General features: G+C 42.6%; 1 protein-coding gene across 1 annotated transcript in view; it reads left to right on the top strand.

Moving 5' to 3' along the window:
- Plcl2 (phospholipase C like 2) overlaps positions 1-21,582 on the top strand; it is a 170,271-nt gene that overhangs the window by 96,292 nt on the left and 52,397 nt on the right. Inside the window, exons 2-3 of the mRNA XM_038344040.1 lie at positions 11,681-14,167; positions 16,953-17,156. Of these exons, the coding sequence (XP_038199968.1) occupies positions 11,681-14,167; positions 16,953-17,156 (2,691 nt within the window). The remainder of the gene's footprint in view (positions 1-11,680; positions 14,168-16,952; positions 17,157-21,582) is intronic.

Genomic DNA, 21,582 nt, shown 5'->3' with positions numbered 1-21,582 from the left:
TGGAGTGTTATAATCCCAGTGTGGTTCTTGGTCTGGGACCGCCTCTGCCCCAGGAGGGTGGGAGGATAGAGTTTGGTGAACTTCGTCCGCGTGTTGTCTGGCCTGCTCCCAGACCCGCCTGCACTCCTTGGGAAGTAAGTTGTTAGACAGGATCATAAACATATCATGAAAAGTTAGATTATATGATTGAGTAATATATTGAAATTCTTTTATGAAAGTTGTAGGATTAGACGTATAGGACTCAAGCAATTTGGCTATATGGGAAAGTTCGGACAGTGAGAACAGAACGTGGACCCTAACCAATCCATCTGAGCCAGCCACCTCCCTCAGCGGCAGGATGGCAGCAGGCTTGGCAGCCCGCAAACACGTGAGCAGAGGCGTGAAGGAAGGTGCTAGCGCAAGAGGAAGGGGAACACAGCGGGGCTTTGGGAGATCGAGGAGGCAGAGTAGGGCAGAGGGGAGATGGGGAGGATGTATCCGAAGAGGCTTCTGGCGACCTACGTGACCTGCGACAAGGGGGGGGGGGCGGAAGCAGAGCCAGAGGAGCCAGACGGGGACCTGCTGGCGGAGGAGGGAGAAGGGTGTTTAGGTGAGGCTTTTTTATGTCTAGAAGAAGATTTAGGTGAGGCTTCTGGGGACCTAGAAGGAGAAAGGTCAGGTGAGCCTTCCTTATGTCTGGACCTGGAGGAAGATTTACGTGGGACTTATGGATTGGAAGGTTTATGCGAGGTTGTGCCTGACTGGGTAGAGCGAGAAGAGGTGGCTCTCTGAGCACGGGAAGGTGAAGGTTCATCAGTTGGGTCCATGGCATGAGCGGAAGGTTCCAGAGGAGATGGCATATAAAAACATGTGAGCAGGTGAACAGCGGGCAAGAACAGAGGGGTCAATCTTAAGAGCCATATAGAAGAAAGCAGAAAAGCTGGGCAGTGGTGGCGCACGCCTTTAATCCCAGCACTCGGGAGGCAGAGGCAGACGGATCTCTGCGAGTTCGAGGCCAGCCTGGTCTACAAGAGCTAGTTCCAGGACAGGTTCCAAAAGCCACAGAGAAACTCTATCTCGAAAAACCAAAAAGAAGAAGAAGAAGAAGAAGAAGAAGAAGAAGAAGAAGAAGAAGAAGAAGAAGAAGAAGAAGAAGAAGAAGAAGAAAGCAGAGACAGAGAGAAGTTCTTTCCACCTGCTTGTATTGTGGCAATAGTTTGCTAGCTCCCATAAAATGTTGGGGTCGAAGGTGCCGTTAGGCAGCCATTTGTAATTGCCCTCAAAGGAGTATCAGGGCCATTTTTTGGAGCAGAGATGGATGAGTGTGGATAACTGTAAGGAAGGCATTAAAACATGAGGCTTAAGGGTCTCTAAAAGTTGCCCCAGCGGGGATGATGGAGGGATAGACTTGGACGGCTTGCTTCCCATAGCTAAGGCTGTGAAAACACCCACAAAAAACCCATGGCACCTCAAGCCTCCCGAGGACTGCTCCCTGTTAGGCGAAATGCAGATGGCACAAACACCCAGGACTCGTAAAGGGGCGTCCCCGCTTTTACGAGTGGGGTGCTAGGAGCCTGGCTGGATCTGGATTCAGAAACCAGAGGTTGGGCCGCATCGTAGTGCGATCGCGATGAAGGAAGGAAGAGAAGGAGAGCTGGAGACCCTGGGCCTCCAGGTGCAGGTGGGCTGGGAGGCTGCGCCGTCCCAGGCACGGGCTTAGCCAAGCATGTAAGCCAGGTGTGAATGCTAGTGAAGGGGGACAACCAGGGAGGTCCCCCTCGACCCCAGGAAACACGGGGGTTGCCGGGAGCTCAACGGTCAATTCCCAGGTTAACAGGGGGCGGGTAGGCTAGCTGGAGGGGGAAAACTCACGATTAGAAGCAGGTGTTGTTCGCGGAGCCGCATCCAGGCAGATGGAGCATGTAGGGTCGTTGAGAGGATCCCTGATCCTTGACTGTGCCCCTGGAGACTGAGGAGCCCTGGGCGGTGCCTTAAGCCAGCGCTCCAGCCTTGGGTCCAGGGTGAGCGGTTTCACGAGTCCTCGGCACCAAAATGCTGTTCTTTAAAAAAAAAAAAAAAAAAAAAAATATCTGTGTTCCTATTTCCGGGGTGGTTTCCTGAGCAGCTAGCGGCATGGCAGGTAGCGGTGGTGGGCTGGTCCCACCATGCGGCTGGGAGAGCCAGCTTGCAGCGGGTCTGGCCTGGCACATAGACACAGAAAATAGGCATAAACATTTATTAAAGGAGAGAGGGAGGGAGGGAGGGAGGGAGGGAGAGAGAGAGAGAGAGAGAGAGAGAGAGAGAGAGAGAGAGAGAGAGAGAGAGAGAGAGAGAGAGAGAAAGAGAATAAAAGGGGAGACAGGTAGACATGTATGCACACACGAGAGAGAAACAGTAAGAAGGGAGGCCAAGATGGCGGCGGAAGGTCAGAGGTAGTGGGAGTGGGCGTGGCTTGTCTCTTAAAGAGACAGAGAACCATAACACTCCTAGAGTTCTTCCCTTCGCCCTGTAAATCATTTACTAGTAGTGCATGGTCCTAACCCTCCTAGATGAAGGGGGATGCGTTCATCCTTTAGGAACTACTTAAACAGATTGGGACTCCTCAGAGGCTGACATCTGCTGGGGGACACACTCTTGTCTTTGAAAACACAGAGTACTTGAAAAGAAGCGATTGTTCCCATGAAACTATCGTAAGTTGTGAGTGGACAATGTGGCTCGCTATAAAGATCATCTCTAGTCCTTATGAATTGTATTTGTGCTTCTCTGTGTGTAACTTTCTTTTCTTGTCTTAAATTCTTTCTCTTATTAGATTTTCAATAATTTGGTTCTGATATATTTAGATGTGTGTTTGATTCTGCTTGTTCTGATTTACAAAGTTCCAGGACACCGACTCTTCAGGTTTTCTGGCTCAGTCTCTTCACATGGTAGGCAGCATCTCTTAGATGCACTGGCGTTATTTGTTTTTTGTTAACTTTTTTCCTCTTTTCTCTTTATATTTTCATTTAGTTTTACTGACTTGTTCTTCAGTTCACTGATTCATTCCTTCTCAGTGCTCAGTCTGCTTATTAGCTTATCAAAGGAATCATCTCAGATGATTTTTGAATTTTTGAAGTAGCATTTCCCTTGAACCATTTCTCACCACACCATCTTTTTTGGAGGCCTTGTCTAGTACCGTTCATGGTCCATCTTTCTCACTGATTTTTTTTGTGTGTGTTTCTTTTCCTTTTATTGAAAATAGGCTGTTTTGTCTCATGTAATATTCCCTGCTTATGGTCTCCCTCCTATTCCTCCCAATTCTCCCACAGTTTCTTAAGGAATTATAATGTAATATAATATAGTATGTAAGATAAAGCAAAAACACTAACACATCAGAACTGGACAAAGCAAACAAGGGAGAGAGTCTACAAGAAGGTTCAGGAATCAGAGACCGGCTCATTTCAATCTTGGGGGTCCTTTTGAAACTCTAAACTGGAAGCGGAGGACCTGGTGCAGCCCTGTGCAGGCCTGGGCGTGCTGCCTCAGTCTCTGTGTTCCTATGAGCTTCGATCGTGTTGATTTAGACGACCTTGTTTTCTTGGTGTCCTCCATCCCCTTTGGCCTTTACACTTTCTCTGCCTCCTCTTCTGTGTGTTTCCTTGTGCTCTGAAGGGAGGGATTTGAGGAAGACATCCCTTTTAGGGCTGAATATTCCAAGGTCTCTTTCTCTCAGGGCCATGTAACTTTTTGATACTTCAAATTAAGGGTCTTGACACATGAGCCAGAGCCAGCATTTGATGACACTTAGCCTTTGCTCAAATTGTCCTATATTTATTCACTTCATCTGATTGATGAAATGACCTTGAGAGAGACTGTTTTGCCCCACTTCTTTTTTCCCCTCCCTTATCCTAGCATCTACACCACAGTTTTAAAGATGTGTGGAAAACTCTCCAAGGTAAGCTGCTAGGCCTGACATGGCTACTTCTTTTAATTAAGAATTACTATTCTTGAGATGTGCTAGTTTGATGAATTTCAAGTTCTTTCTCATCAGTTGTTGTTTTTGTTTTGCTTTATTAGTTTTTAAAAGACAGAATTTCTTTAATATTATGTTTTCAGCTAATCCAGACTTCCCTAATAAACATACATATTCTGCTCCTTTCTTCTGTGCTACTTCTAATTCAAATGGAACAGCTTCATCCCAAACAAACCACAAATATCAAGGGCTGATTTTTTTCCATGCTTTCCCCTCTCGCCATCCTGAGGTTCCCTTGTCTGCATCCCCTCACTACTTAGACTTGTTCACTCCTTTACTGGGATATGATCCTGGGTAGTGGTGCAGGATTTTTGCATGGCGTTCATTAAGGAGTGATCAATGTTATGCAACAAATCACTTTGAAAGGTAGGGAAAATACAGTAGGAAATGCCACACTGCCTGCGAGCCCACGGTTGAGCCTATATGCACAGGTTGGGCTTTTTTCCAGGAGCAACTGCATCAGTGCTTGCCAGTTGGTTTCAAGCAGGAGAAATGATGCCCATCTGTTTGCTACCTGGTCGCAGGATGAGAATTCATGAACTCTTGCCCATTATGAAATGGCTACTGCTTAAATATCACAGAGGGCCTTCTACTTATAGTGACAACTTTCTCCTAACTAAAGCAGGCAGGTTTTATTTGGGAAATGCATGTTTTCCACTCTCCACAATGTGGTTCTCTCCACTTGTAATGCTTGATGTAAATCCTATAAAGATTTCTTGTTTTTCCTGAGTTTTGCTGTGGTACAGGTATTTCCACAACCTCTTGGTAATTTATTGCTTTCTGTAAAGTCATTCTTGGCACAAAATTGCTAATTTGGTATTGGTTGCCGGCTTGCTGTATATTGCCTTTATTATGTTTAGGAATGTTCCTTGTATCCTTGATCTCTCCAGGACCTTTATCAGGAAGGGGTATTGGATTTTGTCAAAGGCCTTTAAGCATCTAATGAGACGATCATATTTTTTTCAGTTTATTTTTATGATGGATTACATTGATAGATAGATTTTCGTATGTTGAACCATTCCTGCATTTCTGGGATGAAGCAAACTTGATCATGGTGGATGATTTTTTTTTTGATGCGTTTTTGGATTTGGTTTGCCAGTATTTTTTTCTCCCATGCCACGAGAGGGCGTGGGCAGGCAGCCACACTTGGGACAGATGGTCCACTGCCGCTCTGTGACAGAATCGAACTCTGGACAGATGGCCCACACCGCTCTGTGAGAGGAATCCAACTCGGGAATCGAACTCAGGACCTCGGGAATTGCAAGCGCCACGCTTAGCCACTGAACCACCGCTCAGCTCTGGTTTGCCAATATTTTATTGAGTATTTTTGCATCAATGTTCATGAGGGAGATTGATCTGTAATTCTCTTTATTAATTGAGCCTGTGTAGTTTGGGCATCAGGGTAGCTGTAGCCCTGCAAAAAGAGTTCGGCAGTGTTCTTTCTGTTTCTATTGTGTGGGACAATTTGAGAAGTATAGGTATTTGCTCATCTTTGAGGTTCTGGTAGAATTCTGTGCTTAAACCATCTGACCCTGCACTTTTTTTTTTTTTGGTTGGGAGTCTTTTCTTCTATTTCCTTAGGGTTTATAAGTCTATTTAAATTGTTTATCTAGTTTTGACTTAATTTTGGTACCTATCCAGAAAATTGTCCATTTCTTCTAGATTTTCCAATTTTGTGGAGTATAAATTTTCAATGTATGATCTAATGATTCTTTGGATTTTCTTAGTGTTTGTTGTTTTGTCCCCCTTTTCATTTATGATTTTGTTAATTTGGATGTTTTCTCTCTCCCTTTTGGTTACTTTAGATAAGGGTTTGTCTATCTTAGCAAATCAGAGTGACTCGGAGATACCATCTTATACCTGTCAGAATGGTTAAGATCAAAACCACCAATAATAGCTTATGCAAGAGAGGATGTGGAACATTCATCCATTGCAGGTGGGAGTGCAAACTTGTACTTGGAAATCAGTATGGTTGTTTCTCGGGAAATTTGGAATCAACCTACCTCAAGACCCAGCAATATGACTCTTGGGCATATGCCCAAAGGATGTAGACTCATACCACAGGAACATTTGCTCAACTATGTTCATTAGCATTATTCATGGTAGCCATAACCTAGAAACAACCTAGATGCCCCTCAACCAAATGGATAGAGCAAATGTGGTACATTTACACAATGGAGTACTACTCAGAGGTAAAAACAAAAATGACATCTACTATTAGTGTGTGGGATTTGATGTGCGATTTAAGTTTTAGTAATGGTTCTTTTATATATGTGGTGCTTTTGCATTTCGGGCATAAATGTTAAGAATTGAGACATCATCTTGATGGATTTTTTTTCCTGTGGTGAGTATGAAGTATCCCTCTTCATCTCTTCTGATTGATTTTAGTTTAAAATCTATTTTGTTAGATATTAGGATAGCTGCACCTGCTTGTTTCTTAAATTCATTTGATTGAAAAGTCTTTCCCCAACCCTTTACTCTGAGGTAATGTTTGTCTTTGAGGTTGAGGTGTGTTTCTTGTATGCAGCAGAAGGATGAGTCCTCTTTTCACATCTTTTCTTTTAACTGTCTTTTTATAGGTAAATTGAGTCCATTGATATTAAAAGATATTAATGACCAATGATTGCTAATTCCTGTTATTTTTCGGTGGTAGTGTTTGTGTGTTTCCCTTCTTTGGAGTTTGCTGGTTTGAGTTGTGAGCTTATCTGTTGCCTGTGTTTTCGTGGGTACAGATAGCTTCCTTGGGTCAGAGTTTTTCTTCTAGTACTTTCTGTAAGGTTGAATTTGTGGATAGGTATTGTTTAGTTCTGGTTCTGTCATGGAATATCTTGTTTTCTCTGTCTATGGTGATTGAAAGCTTTTCTGGGTGTAGTAGTCTAGCCTTGCATCTGTGGTCCCTTAGTGTCTGCAGCACATCTGTCCAGGATCTTCTGGCTTTGAAAGCTTTTGTTGAGAAGTTGTGTGTAATTCTGATAGGTTTACCTTTATATGTTACTTGACTTTTTTCCTTTAAATTAACATTCTTTCTTTATTCTGTATGTTTATGTATGTTTAGTGTTTTTATTATTATATGGCAAGGGAACTTTTTATTTTGTTCAGTCTATTTGGTGTTCTGTAAGCTTCTTGTACTTTTCATAGCATGTCTTTCTTTAGGTTGGGAAAGTTTTCTTCTATGATTTTGTTGAATATATTTTCTGTGCCTTTGAGCTGGAGTTCTTCTTCTATCCCTATAGTTCTTAGGTTTGGTCTTTTCATGATGTTCCAGATTTCCTGGATGTTTTATGTTAAGGATTTGTTGGATTTAACATTTTCTTTGACCCATGAATCTGTTTCCTCTGCCGTATCTTCAGCTCCTGAGATTCTCTCTTCCATCTCTTTTATTCTGTTGGTTATGCTTGCATCTGTAGTCTGCATTTACCAAGATTTTTCATTTTCAGAATTCCCTCAGTTTGTATTTTCTTTTTTGCCTCTATTTCAATTTTTAAGTCTTGAACTGTTTAAACTGTTTGGTTTATCTGCTTGCTTTTTTCTTGATTTCTTGGCTTTCTTTCAGGGATTTATTGATTTCTTACAATTTTTTTGTTTGTCTTTTCCTCCATTTCTTCAAGGAAATTTTTCATTTCCTCTTTAAGGGCTTCTGTTGTCTTCAGAAAGTTATTTATAAGGACGTTTTCTTCTGCTTCTTCTGGGTTAGAATATTCAGGTCTTCCTTTTGTAGAACCACCAGGTTCAGGTGTTGCCATGTTGCTCTTTAGGTTGGTGAATGTGTTCTTGTATTGGTGCCTACCCATATTCCTCCAAGGGGTGCAGGTGGGGCCATGCTTCTGGTAGTTGTTGATGTGAGTCTAGGGGCTTCTCTCCAGGGGCAGTCAGAGCCAAGGCTCTGGTGGACAGAGATACGGTAGGGGATAGCTGTGGGTGTTGTCTAAAGGAATCTTTAAGCATTTTATGGTTCTTTATAAAGAATTACAAATTTTCTAAGTTGTGAGGGAGGTAAACTCTTGAGGAAACCATTTCTCCCCAGTCCAGGCCTTTCTGCATGCTCATTCCCACGGCTGTTAGTAAATGCTATGGAGAAGCAGGGGTGCAGCATCAGACATTTTCATGTTGTCATTTTCTCCACTCCAGAGGGCTAGGTGATGAGTGCAGAATCAACTAGCTCTGAGAAGTGTGTTTTAATATTCTTCAAACTCTTAGAGACATTGCAGGAAGTTAGATTCTTCTTCTGTAACTTTAGATGCTTAATGCATGCCAGATCCACTTAGTTTTGTAGTTAAAATCTAAAAAGAAAAAAAAAACCTGTATGTGTGGTACATATAGTTTGAGTTCTTTCCAATATTCAATTTAAGCCAACATGTATTAAGAAACAGAGTTCATTCCAGTTCTGCTAGTGGTCAGCTGTTTTATCCTAGACAGTGCTCATCACAGTTGAGTTAAAAAGTTAAGGCCAACTTGAAATAAGCAGGAAAGGGTAGAATCGGGAGTTAGGTGGTTTGAGATCTGGTCTCCAGCCATCTCAGTCTAGTCCTCTCTCTCTCCTGCTCAGGCCCTCTGTCTTCCCTGTCCTTTGGTCTTGGCTATAGGAAACCCAGCTGCATACATGTCTTGGCATCATGTCCACCTGTTTCTGCTAGCCAGGAAATCTGGTACAGCTAATGATACATAAATCAAGTCCACACCTGTTCTCCTCCTTATTGTCCAAGCAGCTTAGCCAAACAATTTAAAAAGCAGAACTATTTACTTTGGATAATAGTTTAAGAGGCTTCAGTCCAGTTGTTTTCATTTTTTTCTGAGCCTGCTATAAGGTAGCTGGGAGCATGTGAAGCCACTCGCCTCATTGCAGCCAGGAAGCAAAGAGTAGGGAGGAGCAGGGACAAGATACATGCTTCAAGGGCATGCTTTCCTTCCTTCCTTCCTTCCTTCCTTCCTTCCTTCCTTCCTTCCTTCCTTCCTTCATTTCTTTCTGTTTTTTAACTTTGTTTTTGTTTTTTGAGACATGGTTTTCTGTGTAGCTCTGGTTGTCCTGGAACTGCCTTTGTAAACCAGATTGGCCTGGACCTTAAGTAGATCCAGCTGCTTCTGCCCCACCCCAGAATGCAGGGAGTAAAGGCTTGGGCCACCAAGCCCAGCTCAAGGGCATGCTTTCAATGACCTACTTCCTCTAACTATGCTCCAGCTTGGAAAGTTCTCTATACCTCAGTGTTCCAAATAGTTCTGAGTCTGTGAATGAATGGTCCTTCTATAGAGTCACCTCCCCAAGGCTTCCACCACACAAGCTCCTGGAGGGGAGGAGGTACAGTTAGGATCCAACTGGAACAGTTTGTGAGCAAGCGCGTCTTCTCGTGGCTCCTAATGGCTTTGTTTTCTAGTGTGAAAGGAGAGATGATATTTTCATTCAGGTGTTGTTACAGCTTTGGCTAAGGCAGATATGGAGAGGAGACTGGTGAAGAGTGTCCTTGCTGCCAGTACTTCAGGCTATGTCTGGGTGAGCACCATGAGTGTGCCTCAGATGCTCAGTGACTGGAATCTCCAGCCAGAGTCTGGCCTGGTTTGTAAAGCCACGGTACAGTGTTCAAGCTCCTGCCTGTCCCACATGTGTGGATAAATACATATGTTCTCTGCATTCTGTTGAGGAGCATTGCTGTTGAGTCCTCTCTTTTCTGATAATTAAGAAAATCATGAATGTGAAATGTGTCTTTTTAGCAAATTAGAATTTGTAGTAGTAAATTATTAATCAGTGTAAAAATAGGAGAATAAAAGATGGAAAATGCTGAGGAAATACCATATCTATTTAATGGATCAGTGGGTAAACACCTCCATTTATCTTTGTGACTTCATTTTACCAGTAGCACTTTAAGTTGTAATTTACAGATTATGAAATTCCATTACTAAATTAGCATGTTGCCCTTATTAAAGCAAAATGTGTCTTTTTAGAGGCAAAGTTATGTATTTTGTTCTGACAGATAGGAATTTATACATTTGCTTCATGGCTGACTACATATTTGATTTCATGCCAACTCATTAAACAACAACAACCTATGCTTTAGGGATTGGAATGACTAAGATACAATAAATCTTACAGATGCAATTACCACAGCTTTTACCTTTCTGTAGTTTATCATTCTGATGATATAGTTAAAACAAAATACAATGCCTGATGGCTTTATGTTTTACTTTGTATCTCAGAGCACGAAAACCTCTATAGTTCATTCTAAAACTTTGAGGAAAACGATACACATATGATTTAAAGATCAAGTTTAGTTACCCTCTGCAAATTGCTTTTGGAAGTATAGATAATAAAAAGGTAAGAATGGTTTTAAATTTCAGATATAGATAGAATAATAATGGCTTTTGAAAATAGGAGATTTTATTTACCTAGATTATTTGCAGAGTAGGAAAAGCAGAATTGTCTTTGAATGTGCTTACATGGTTACATTTTTTCTTTTCTATAATGAGGTTATATAGTTCCACACCCGTGTTCCTAGTCTGTTTTTTATTACTTGTTTATTTTGTTATTATTTGTGAAAACAGTAAGATGCTAGAATGTATCACAGATGTCCTACACTTCTTGAGAAGCACTGCTGTCTTTCAAGCTCAGATCACCAAAGATATTTGCAGTCACTTCAGCCTTTCCCTCTCAGATAAAGGCATCTGTATAGGAAAGGTGGAGACACACGAGTAAGTGTGTGTCAGCTCTGACGTGAGTATGTTGGACTTGCAGGAAAGCAGAGGATGCAGACTCCTTTAGATAGGTGCTCCCTGAAACTGTACTTGGGTAGCACTGTAACCCATGTTTATATTGGAGGTTCCTGAGCAGCAGCATGAAGATGTACAGAAACAGGCTTTAATAACTCCAGCGGTAGATGCTCCAGCTGTAACCTGTAACTCCTTTCAAGCCCAGCATGACTAGCAGTAATCTGTGTCTACCTGAGCTTTGCAGGACCGTGACTAGCGTACTGTGATGCTGTAAAGAGCCAGGGATTCACATCTATCCATTTAGTATGCACTTTATGGGTTCATGGTTAACCATTTCTAGCCTAGTCATGTATAGTATTGAGAAATAAAATACTTAAAACATACTATCAAACTCAAGTGTCTAGAAAAGGTCTTTCAGGCTGTAGTCTCTGCACCCAGCATGTGGGATGCTGCCTGAATACAGATCCCTGCCACCATCCCTAGAGATTTGATTTCATAGACTCAGAAATCTGCTTTAACCAAGTAACCTAGGTGATTTTGAGGCATGTAATGCTAAGCCCATAGGCAACACTTATACGGAGATCTGTATCTGCACAGGTACATGAGTGGTATGAAGGCCCCACACGCAGATGGGTACTGTGGTTGACTTAATGTTCTTCTCTTGATGCCTTGGGATTCTTGGTATTTTGTGAGCAAAGGAGTTCTTTATTTCCTGAAAATTGTGTATCCAGTCCTATGAACAAGCCTCTGCTCTTTCTGACTGAGATCCTTTTCAAGCATGAGTACAGTTATTAAGCAATACTTTCTGGCCTAGTGACATTAGGCCAAGTCTCTAAGGCCTCTTCTAAACTTTTAAATATGCACAGCTGTCATTCATTCCAACAGCCAGATTAGAAAAGTCATAGTATACATTTTTCATGGAATTAAAATGTAATTCCTTGTCTGAGCATGAACACCCATGTCTGTGTTATCCTAACACACTTTTCTTCCCTCCAGGATGGCACGAAACAGAAAAGAGAGCGGAAGAAAACGGTGTCATTCAGCAGCATGCCGACAGAGAAGAAGATCAGCAGTGCAAGTGACTGTATCAACTCAATGGTTGAGGGTTCTGAACTCAAAAAGGTTCGCTCAAACTCCAGGATTTATCATCGGTATTTTTTGCTGGATGCCGACATGCAAAGCCTGAGGTGGGAGCCATCTAAGAAGGATTCTGAGAAAGCCAAGATTGATATCAAATCTATCAAGGAAGTTAGAACAGGAAAAAACACAGATATATTCCGCAGCAATGGTATTTCTGAGCAGATATCTGAAGACTGTGCATTTTCAGTCATATATGGAGAGAATTATGAGTCACTTGATTTGGTTGCCAATTCTGCAGATGTTGCGAACATCTGGGTAACAGGACTCCGATACTTGATTTCTTATGGGAAACATACACTCGATATGTTAGAAAGTAGTCAGGACAACATGAGGACTTCTTGGGTTTCACAAATGTTTAGTGAGATTGATGTAGATGATCTTGGACATATAACGCTGTGTAATGCTGTGCAGTGTATCAGAAACCTCAACCCTGGCCTAAAAACAAGCAAAATTGAGCTTAAGTTCAAAGAATTGCATAAATCAAAGGACAAGGCTGGTACTGAAGTCACAAAAGAAGAATTTATTGAGGTTTTCCATGAACTTTGTACTAGACCTGAAATTTACTTCCTTTTAGTTCAGTTTTCGAGCAATAAAGAATTCCTTGATACCAAGGACCTTATGATGTTTCTGGAGGCAGAACAGGGTGTGGCACATATAAATGAGGAGATAAGCCTTGAAATTATCCACAAATATGAGCCATCCAAAGAAGGTCAGGAGAAGGGCTGGCTCTCCATAGACGGGTTCACTAATTACTTGATGTCCCCTGATTGTTACATATTTGACCCAGAGCATAAGAAGGTCTGTCAGGACATGAAGCAGCCCCTGTCTCATTACTTTATAAACTCCTCTCACAATACATACTTGATAGAGGACCAGTTTCGGGGCCCCTCTGACATCACAGGCTATATCCGCGCACTTAAAATGGGTTGCAGGAGTGTTGAATTGGACGTATGGGATGGGCCAGATAACGAGCCTGTGATTTACACAGGCCATACCATGACCTCTCAGATAGTCTTCCGCAGTGTCATCGACATTATTAACAAGTATGCATTCTTTGCTTCTGAGTATCCTCTCATCTTATGTTTAGAAAATCACTGTTCTATTAAACAACAGAAAGTGATGGTTCAACACATGAAGAAAATCTTAGGAGACAAGCTGTATACAACATCACCTAACATGGAGGAGTCTTACCTACCATCCCCAGATGTCCTGAAAGGGAAGATACTAATCAAAGCAAAGAAGCTGTCTTCAAATTGCTCTGGTGTGGAAGGTGATGTTACTGATGAAGATGAAGGGGCAGAAATGTCTCAGAGGATGGGGAAAGAGATTGTGGAACAACCCAACCAAGTGCCTGTGAAGCGCTTTCAGCTTTGCAAAGAATTGTCTGAACTGGTCAGCATTTGCAAGTCAGTCCAGTTCAAGGAATTTCAGGTGTCCTTTCAGGTGCAGAAGTACTGGGAAGTGTGTTCATTTAATGAAGTGCTTGCTAGCAAGTATGCCAACGAAAACCCCGGGGACTTTGTAAATTACAATAAGCGTTTTCTTGCCAGGGTCTTTCCTAGTCCAATGAGAATTGACTCTAGTAACATGAACCCTCAAGACTTTTGGAAATGTGGGTGTCAGATTGTAGCCATGAACTTTCAGACGCCAGGACTCATGATGGATCTGAACATTGGTTGGTTTCGGCAGAACGGAAACTGTGGCTATGTTCTTCGGCCGGCCATCATGAGGGAGGAAGTCTCCTTCTTTAGTGCCAACACAAAGGACTCTGTCCCTGGAGTTTCACCTCAGTTGCTCCACATCAAAATTATCAGTGGCCAGAACTTTCCCAAGCCCAAAGGGTCGGGTGCCAAAGGTGATGTAGTAGATCCTTATGTATACGTGGAAATCCATGGAATCCCTGCTGACTGTGCAGAGCAAAGGACAAAAACTGTAAACCAGAATGGAGATGCTCCCATTTTTGATGAAAGCTTTGAATTTCAAGTCAACCTCCCCGAGCTGGCCATGGTGCGCTTTGTCGTGCTGGACGATGACTACATCGGGGACGAGTTCATTGGCCAGTACACGATCCCCTTCGAGTGCCTGCAGACGGGCTACCGCCACGTTCCCCTGCAGTCTTTGACCGGAGAGGTCCTCGTCCATGCGTCTCTGTTTGTCCATGTGGCCATCACTAACCGAAGAGGAGGAGGGAAACCTCATAAGAGGGGCCTTTCTGTGAGGAAAGGGAAGAAGTCCCGGGAATATGCTTCTCTGAGAACACTGTGGATTAAAACTGTAGATGAAGTGTTCAAGAACGCCCAGCCCCCCATACGGGATGCCACAGACCTGAGAGAAAACATGCAGGTGTGTCTTCATGTTTACATCTTTCCTTGCATGTCTGATTTGTAGGTGTTTATTTTTTTGCAATGGTATATTTAATTTTTAATACTTTGTAAATTGCAACTGGTTGTTAGAATGTGTAGAAGGAGCGGCGGGCTGCGTCCTGCCACCCGGCTAGCTTTACCCAAAATAATTACATGGAAACTGTATTCATTTAAATACTGTCTGGCCCCTAGCCCGTTATCTGTAGCATTTTATTGGTTGATTCTCATATCTTGCTTTAACCCATATTTACTAATTTATATAGCACCACGAGGGGTGGCTTACCAGGAGAGATCTTAACCTGCATCCATCTTGGAGAGAAGAAGCATGGCGACTCACTATAGCGACTGCCTGAAGCGTCTCCCCCACTGCCTTCTACCCAGCATTCTGTTCTGTTTACTCTGCCTACCTAATTTTCTGTCTCTTAAAGGGCCAAGGCAGTTTCTTTATTAATTAACCAATAAAAGTAACATAGACAGATAACTCTCCTCCATCAAGAATGTTTACTAATTGTCTCACTTCTCATCATTTAAACTTCCAGAGCTGTAGTTGTTGAACTGTTGATTGCATGCTAGAATAAACTGGTCTTGTTGCTGACTCATAAACTGCTTACCCATGTTCCTCTTATGACCCGTCAACAGCTATGTTTTCGTTTGTTTGGTTTTTGTTGTTGTTGTTTGTTTTAACACAGTGTACATGGGAATCTCTGATATTGTTAAATATTATTTCTTAGATTGAACACAAATTGATGACCTATCAAAAAGTAGATTGGTTAAAGTAAAAGGGGTGTGTTCCAGATCTTTCTTTTTGAAATCTTGTGATTGGGAACATTTAAATGAGCCACTGTTCTTTAGATTTTAGAGGATAGATAATTGTTTACATAAAATATTTATGATAACTATATTTATGAAAGTCTTAAGATGATAACATATTTCGGAGCAGTCAGTCAGGAACTGTGACTGATTAAGGATGGATGACTCATCTAGCTGTGGTCTAGGACTGGCCAGTAGTGTAGGAGACCATAGCAGTGTGTGCTAGGTATAATATGTTTATTTTTTAAATAAGATTTATTTTTAGTTTATAAGTATGAATGTTTTGCCTGCATGTTTATCTGTGCGCCACATGCATGCCTGGTACCCACAAAGCCCAGAAGAGGGTGTCAGATCCCCTGGAGCTGAAGAGAGACAGATGGTTGTGACCTGACATGAGAGTGCTGGAACTCACACCCAGGTCCTTCCAGAAGAGCAGCCAGTACTCCTAACCACTGAGCCATCTTTTTTGCTCCTAAGCTACTGTTGTAAAAATGGCATTAGCAGTGACTCCTGTCCCCGGAAACACTTTCAATGTGTTTCCTCTCCAGCTCTGCTGCTACCTCTGGAATGAGAACAGTTGCCTGCAGTAAGGACATCATGGTCCTCATTTGGTCACAGAGTAACTGAAACTGGAAGGGTTTCTCCATTGTTGAGGGTACAGGTATTTTGGCAAACTCTCAGTTCCAAAATAAACAACATTGTCCCCTGTCTGTGGCTGTTGGTGTGCATATGAAGCATAATTCCCTTTGGAACCTGTTAAGGCTCAACCATCATGCCTTCAGGGCTTGTCTGCCCTAAACCCCACAGAGCCATGTATGGTAGAACCAATAGATGTCAGCCTGCCCTCTGGGGACTTGTGCTGTGGGTAGGTGGGTGGTAGAAAGGGAAACTGCAGGCTGAGGTGACAGATGCAGGATGTGCTGTGAGGAAAAGCCAGGACTTACCGCAAACTGCTTGGGGGAGCACACTTTAGATATCACAATAATTTATTTCTATACCTGCTCACAAAATAAGTTTGAACAAGATGATGCATAGCTTGATGGCCATGTTTAAAGCAATATTAATAAAAATGAAATGCTTAAATTCAAAATTATTTCCAGAACATGGATTACTTAGGAGCATAGATCTCTAGATCTGCTCCTTCTGGCCACCTGTTTTGCCTACACAGGGCACAAGCATGCCTGGAGTCACACTCCTGACTCATATTCTGACTGGGAAAAGTCCCCATTGTATATGTATACATACATAGGACACATGCACACACAGAGGCACACACGTGATAGGGGATTTTTAGAATGGCTTACAGGCTGTGGTTCAGTTAGAATAACAATGATTATCTACCAGTGGAAGGTCCAAGAATCAAGGTAATTGTTCAGTCCATCAGACTGGATGTCTCAGCTGTTCTTCAGCATACACTGGAATCCTGAAGAAGTAGACTCTAATGCCAGTGAAGGAATGAATTTGCTAGTGAGAGGAAGAACAAGCTGTCAGAGAGAAAGCTTCATTCTCCCCTGCCCTTTATATAGCTTTCCAGTAGAAGGTGTGGCCTGGATTAAAGGTATATCTTCCCACCCCAAAATAACTGAATTAGAAGTTTATCTTTTCACTTCAAAGATCTGGATTAGAAGTGGGTCTTCACCCAAGTGATGGTGGTGGACTCCTATAATCCCTGCACTTGGGAGGCAGAGGCAGGTGGATCTCAGAGTTTGAGGCCAGTCTGGTACACAGAGTTTCAGAAAAACCAAGGCTATATAGAGAAACCCTGTCTCAATAGACAAACAAACAAATAAATAAATAAATAAAAAGTTGGTCTTTACACTTCAAATTATTTAAGAAAAACTCCCTCATATGTGTGCTCAGCCATTTGATTTTTAGTTAATTCCAGATGTAGTCAGGTTTACAACTAAGAATCGCCATCACGGTGACCCCCTAAGGGCCTCTTTTCTGTTTTGCAGAATGCAGTGGTGTCATTCAAGGAGTTGTGTGGCCTCTCCTCAGTGGCAAACCTCATGCAGTGCATGCTTGCGGTGTCTCCTCGGTTCCTGGGCCCGGACAACACCCCCCTGGTGGTCTTGAACCTTAGTGAGCCCTACCCCACCATGGAGCTGCAGGCCATTGTGCCTGAGGTTCTGAAGAAGATTGTCACAACCTACGACATGGTGAGTCCTCTTGGTCCTGTTCTTGGGCAGACGGAAGGTCAGCCTTAGCTGACTGTGCCTTCCTGTCTTGTGTGTGCTGCGTGGGCTTGTGCTGAAAGAGTGTTTCCCCTCACTCTGTCATTCTGTTAGACAGTACTCTTACAGTTTTTATAACTCTGAGAGAAATTTTTTCCTATTGTGTGTCTATTTGTAAGTGATGGAGGGGCGATGGAGCGTGAGCCATATCGTGTGTGCCGGTCAGAGGACAGCTTTCAGGACCTGATTCTCTCCTGTTGTGGAGACAGTGACTGAACTCGTGTCCTCAGGCTCACAAGGCAAAACGTGTAACTGCTGAGCTGCTTCTCAGGCCTGCTGAGGAAGAATTTAATTCATGAACACTCTTACTTCAAATTCCTAGTATAGGTGAGGCTGTTAGAACCCCTGTGTGTGTCAGCAGTCTGACAGTGCAGGGCGTTCCTCCCGGGTGGGGCTCTGAGTGTATCCAGAGGTGAGGGCTGTGCCACCATCTCCTCCACCTGAGAACACTAGCGCAGGCCATGGAAGAAAATGAAAATTAAGTTTCCTCTGATACACATCTTGTGTGTTTGAGGAGAAGGTAGGATTGGCATCATTTATCCTATCCAAAAGATTTTTGACTGTTTTGGTCTGAAAGCTATAATTTAAAGGAGTTTAGGTGATTCAAGGGAAATACAAACATCTTGGTCTAGCATTTCCCACAGTGTGTTATGCGGAATCGTGCTTTCTGCGGATATTAATAAACATCCCATGGGGTGCATAGAGAAGCATTTTGGGGAAATACTCCTCTGAATGAAACTAGTCAGAGGTCATTACTGTCTACCTTCTTTCTTAGTCATTCCAGGACACCGGTCCGTGGGATGGAGCCACCCACAGTCAGGGTAGCTTTTCCTTCCCTTGTTAAACCTAGGCATGTGTTTCCATGATGATTCTAAACCCTACCAATTTGATGTGGAGATCAGCCATAACACATTATACCAAGTGTTTACCCTCCCTCCCATTTCAGTTTATATCTCATGGAAACTTAAGATATACAAGAGACTGAGCATTTCCTGCTGGAGACAAGATGCAGAGAGAATCACCCAATGGCAGGAATGCTTAGTTTTGAAGAGAAGGTTAAACACACCTAAGAGAAGAGCAGAGGGGATAACCAATTCCAGAACACTGAATCAAAAAAGGTATTTTAAAATTCCATGAAAGTAACGAAATGAGTACAGATTTTTCAGTAATATCCCTTATTATTAATGGTCTTATTGCCCCAATTACAAGATACATAATAACAGATTGGACTGGAAAACATCCAATGAAATAAAAAAAGTAATTAAGATTTTTTCCTAATTAAAAAAAAGCATCGGGCCATATGTATTCAATGCACAGCTTTACCAGACTTCCAAAGAGTAACACTGGTATTTATTCCATAAAATAGAAAAGGAACAAAAGCTCCAAGTTATTTTTTAATTATAATTTTTTTGAGATTAAGGAAAACTTTTATTAGCTATACATCTGACAGAGGGTTAATTTATAAAGTAAACAAAGAATTTTTAAAAAATTTAAACATCAAGAGAATAATCAACCCAGTTTAAAAAATGGGGCTTGGAACTAAACAGGTTTCAAACTGTAAAATATAAATAGCTGAGTAATATTTTTTAAATTGTTCAACATTCTTAGCTATTGGGAAATACAAATTACATCTGTTTTGAGAGTTTATGTTACTCAGTCATAATGGCTAATATCCAAAAGACAAACGATGTCCAGTGCTGGCCTGGACATCAAGGAAAGGGCACACTTACCCATTGCTGTGGGTAGTGACTGATACAGCTCCCATTATTAAACACTACAAGCTTCAGCTCTAGCTACGTCCTTAATGCTTGAAGGTGCTGGAAGTAGTCACAGATGCCACCTAGCTAGGAACTGTGCAAGCTGCAGCAGTGGCTGGTGTGACAAGACACTCTCAGCCGTGCAATGGTGACGTGAGTGCTGTGGCAGTGACCAGACACTTCCTGATTGGTGTAAGGCCCACTCCATAAGATGGAACCCATCCATCACACCACCTCCAAGGCCAAGAACCGGTGGTAGATGGGCCCTTGGGGAGATTCTGCTACTATTATTTGCTAAATGGACATACTATTAAACCAACTCCTAATGAGTTATTGCTATATTCACAGATTAGCACATCTCTCAACACTTACCAGAGAAGCTTCTTTTTGTTGAGATGGTGACTATCACATAGATTCCCCATTTGGACATGTGTAACACACCACTTCTCCTAAGCCTTGGGGATATTTCAGAAGAGAAGGTAGGAAGGTTGTAAGAGCCCAGGGTGGTAGGTGTGTTGTCCAGACACAGCGGGGTAGTTGCACATAAGAACTCACAGTAGTGGTGACATCATGCCTGAGACGTTTGCAAGCTCAGGATTGACAGACTCCCAGGATGGAGGGCATACCCACTGACCTTGGGACTTTAGAGTGTGGACCTGGTAAGTCATACACCCACAACACTGATGGGGTTGGATATGTTAAAACTATGCTGCCGCAGAATTTGGTGGTGTGGAATGAGTGGGAGGGTCTGGGAGGAGTTGGAAGAGAGTGGAATATGATCAAAATACAATGCATGAAATTCTCAAAAAGTTAATCAAAAATATTTTTTAAAAAAGAAAGAGAATAAAAAGGCCAAGATTAAGTCTGTCTGAAGTCACTGGGGATTGAGGGTTCTTTTTGGTTTTGGTTTTTGATTGTTTTGTTCCTTTTTTTGAAAGATAAAACAAAGTTGGGTGAGTAGGAGTGTCAGGGAGGGACTGGGAGGAGTCGAGGAGGGGAAGCATGATCACTATATTGTATGAAAAGTTGTTCTTTAAATATGTGAAGTGAAAATCCTCTTCACACAGCGGTGTTGGCAGTTGGCACTGAAAGCAGCACAGATGTGGCTTTGTGTGCCTTCTCTTGCTGCTGCTGCACTCAGTGAGATTAGTTAAGTCTCACAGTTAGCGCAGCCTGCTTCTGCGAGTCAAGACAGTGGTCCGCAGTAAGGCCACTGTTGGGCCCCTCTCCTCTTGTCTCCTTTTCACACTCATCTTGAAGTGAAGAGCTGCTTCCAATCAGAGGAGTCGCCTGTGGTGACACTAAAAATGTGGGAACGAAAGAAAGGGAAAGTGTCTAGAGCATGGGTGAACTAAAGAGAGGGAGTGGAGGAGGGATAATTCGGAATATGAATGCATTTTGCAAAAAGATCAGAAAGACATAGTTTGTAATTTAATTTGGTGGCTGGAGAGGCTCAGCAAGTGACGCCCCCAAAAGCTACGCACCTGAGCTGCTCCGAGTGCTTTCAGTTGCCAGTGGGAAGGAGACATTTTTAAGGTGGTGTGATGACAGCTTCCCACGTGTGGTCCGTGGCAGAAACTTCTGTGTCATAGTGCTTCAGGGCCCACACAGGAGATTATGACTCTTTCTGATCCAGTTTTGTAGCTTATGTGTCTTCACAGAATCCATCATGTGACAACTACCTCTCATCTACGGAATCTAACAAATAATATATGTACAAACATAAACAAATGTGCCTGCGGATGCAGTATAACATAACAAGGAACAAGAAAGGCCAAATATTAGGGGATGAGGAAGGACTGGCTGACTGTGGGCAGTGAACTTGAGTTATGAAAGAGGATGCAAACTAATTGTTTATCTAGTTTTAACTCTATTATAGATTTTTCATTTTTTGGTGGCAGAGAAGCACATAAAATATATTTTATAATGAAAGAATAAAATCCAATGTGAAGCTTCACAGCTTCCACTCTTTTTTCATTAAATTTTTTCATTTATTTTACATACCAACCATAGTTCCCCCCTTCTCTCTTCCTGTTCCCTCCCCACACCTCCTGTCTACTCCCTACCCCCACTATTCTTTCTCCATTCGGAAAGGGCAGGCCTCCCGTGGGAATCACAAAGCATGGCTACTAAGTTGAGACCAAACCCTCCACTGCAGGAAGGCTGGGTGAGGCACCCAGCATGGGGAATGGATTCCAAAAAGCCAGCTATACCTCAGATCCTGATCCCATTAATAAGAGCCTCACAAACAGAGCAAGCTACACAACTGTCATCCACATGCGGAGGGCCTAGGTTGGTCCCATGCAGGTTCCCTGGCTGTAGGTCCAGAAAGTCCATAAATTCCTGTGTCTGTGGGTTTCCCCATCATGATCTTGACTCCCCCTTGCTCATATAATCCCTCCTCTCTCTCTTCAACTGTACTCCAGGAGCTCGGCCCAGTGGCTGTGGATCACTGCATCTGCTTCCATCAGTTACTGAACGAAGGTTCCCTGATGATAATCAGAGTAGTCACCAATCTGATTACAGGAGAAGGCCAGTTCAGACACCCTCTCTACTATTGCTAGGAGTCTTAGCTGGGGTTATCCTTGTGGATT

Source organism: Arvicola amphibius, chromosome 9 (genome assembly GCF_903992535.2).
Source record: "Arvicola amphibius chromosome 9, mArvAmp1.2, whole genome shotgun sequence".
Taxonomy (NCBI): Eukaryota; Metazoa; Chordata; class Mammalia; order Rodentia; family Cricetidae; genus Arvicola; species Arvicola amphibius.
This window is presented reverse-complemented; position numbering and strand designations above follow the sequence as displayed.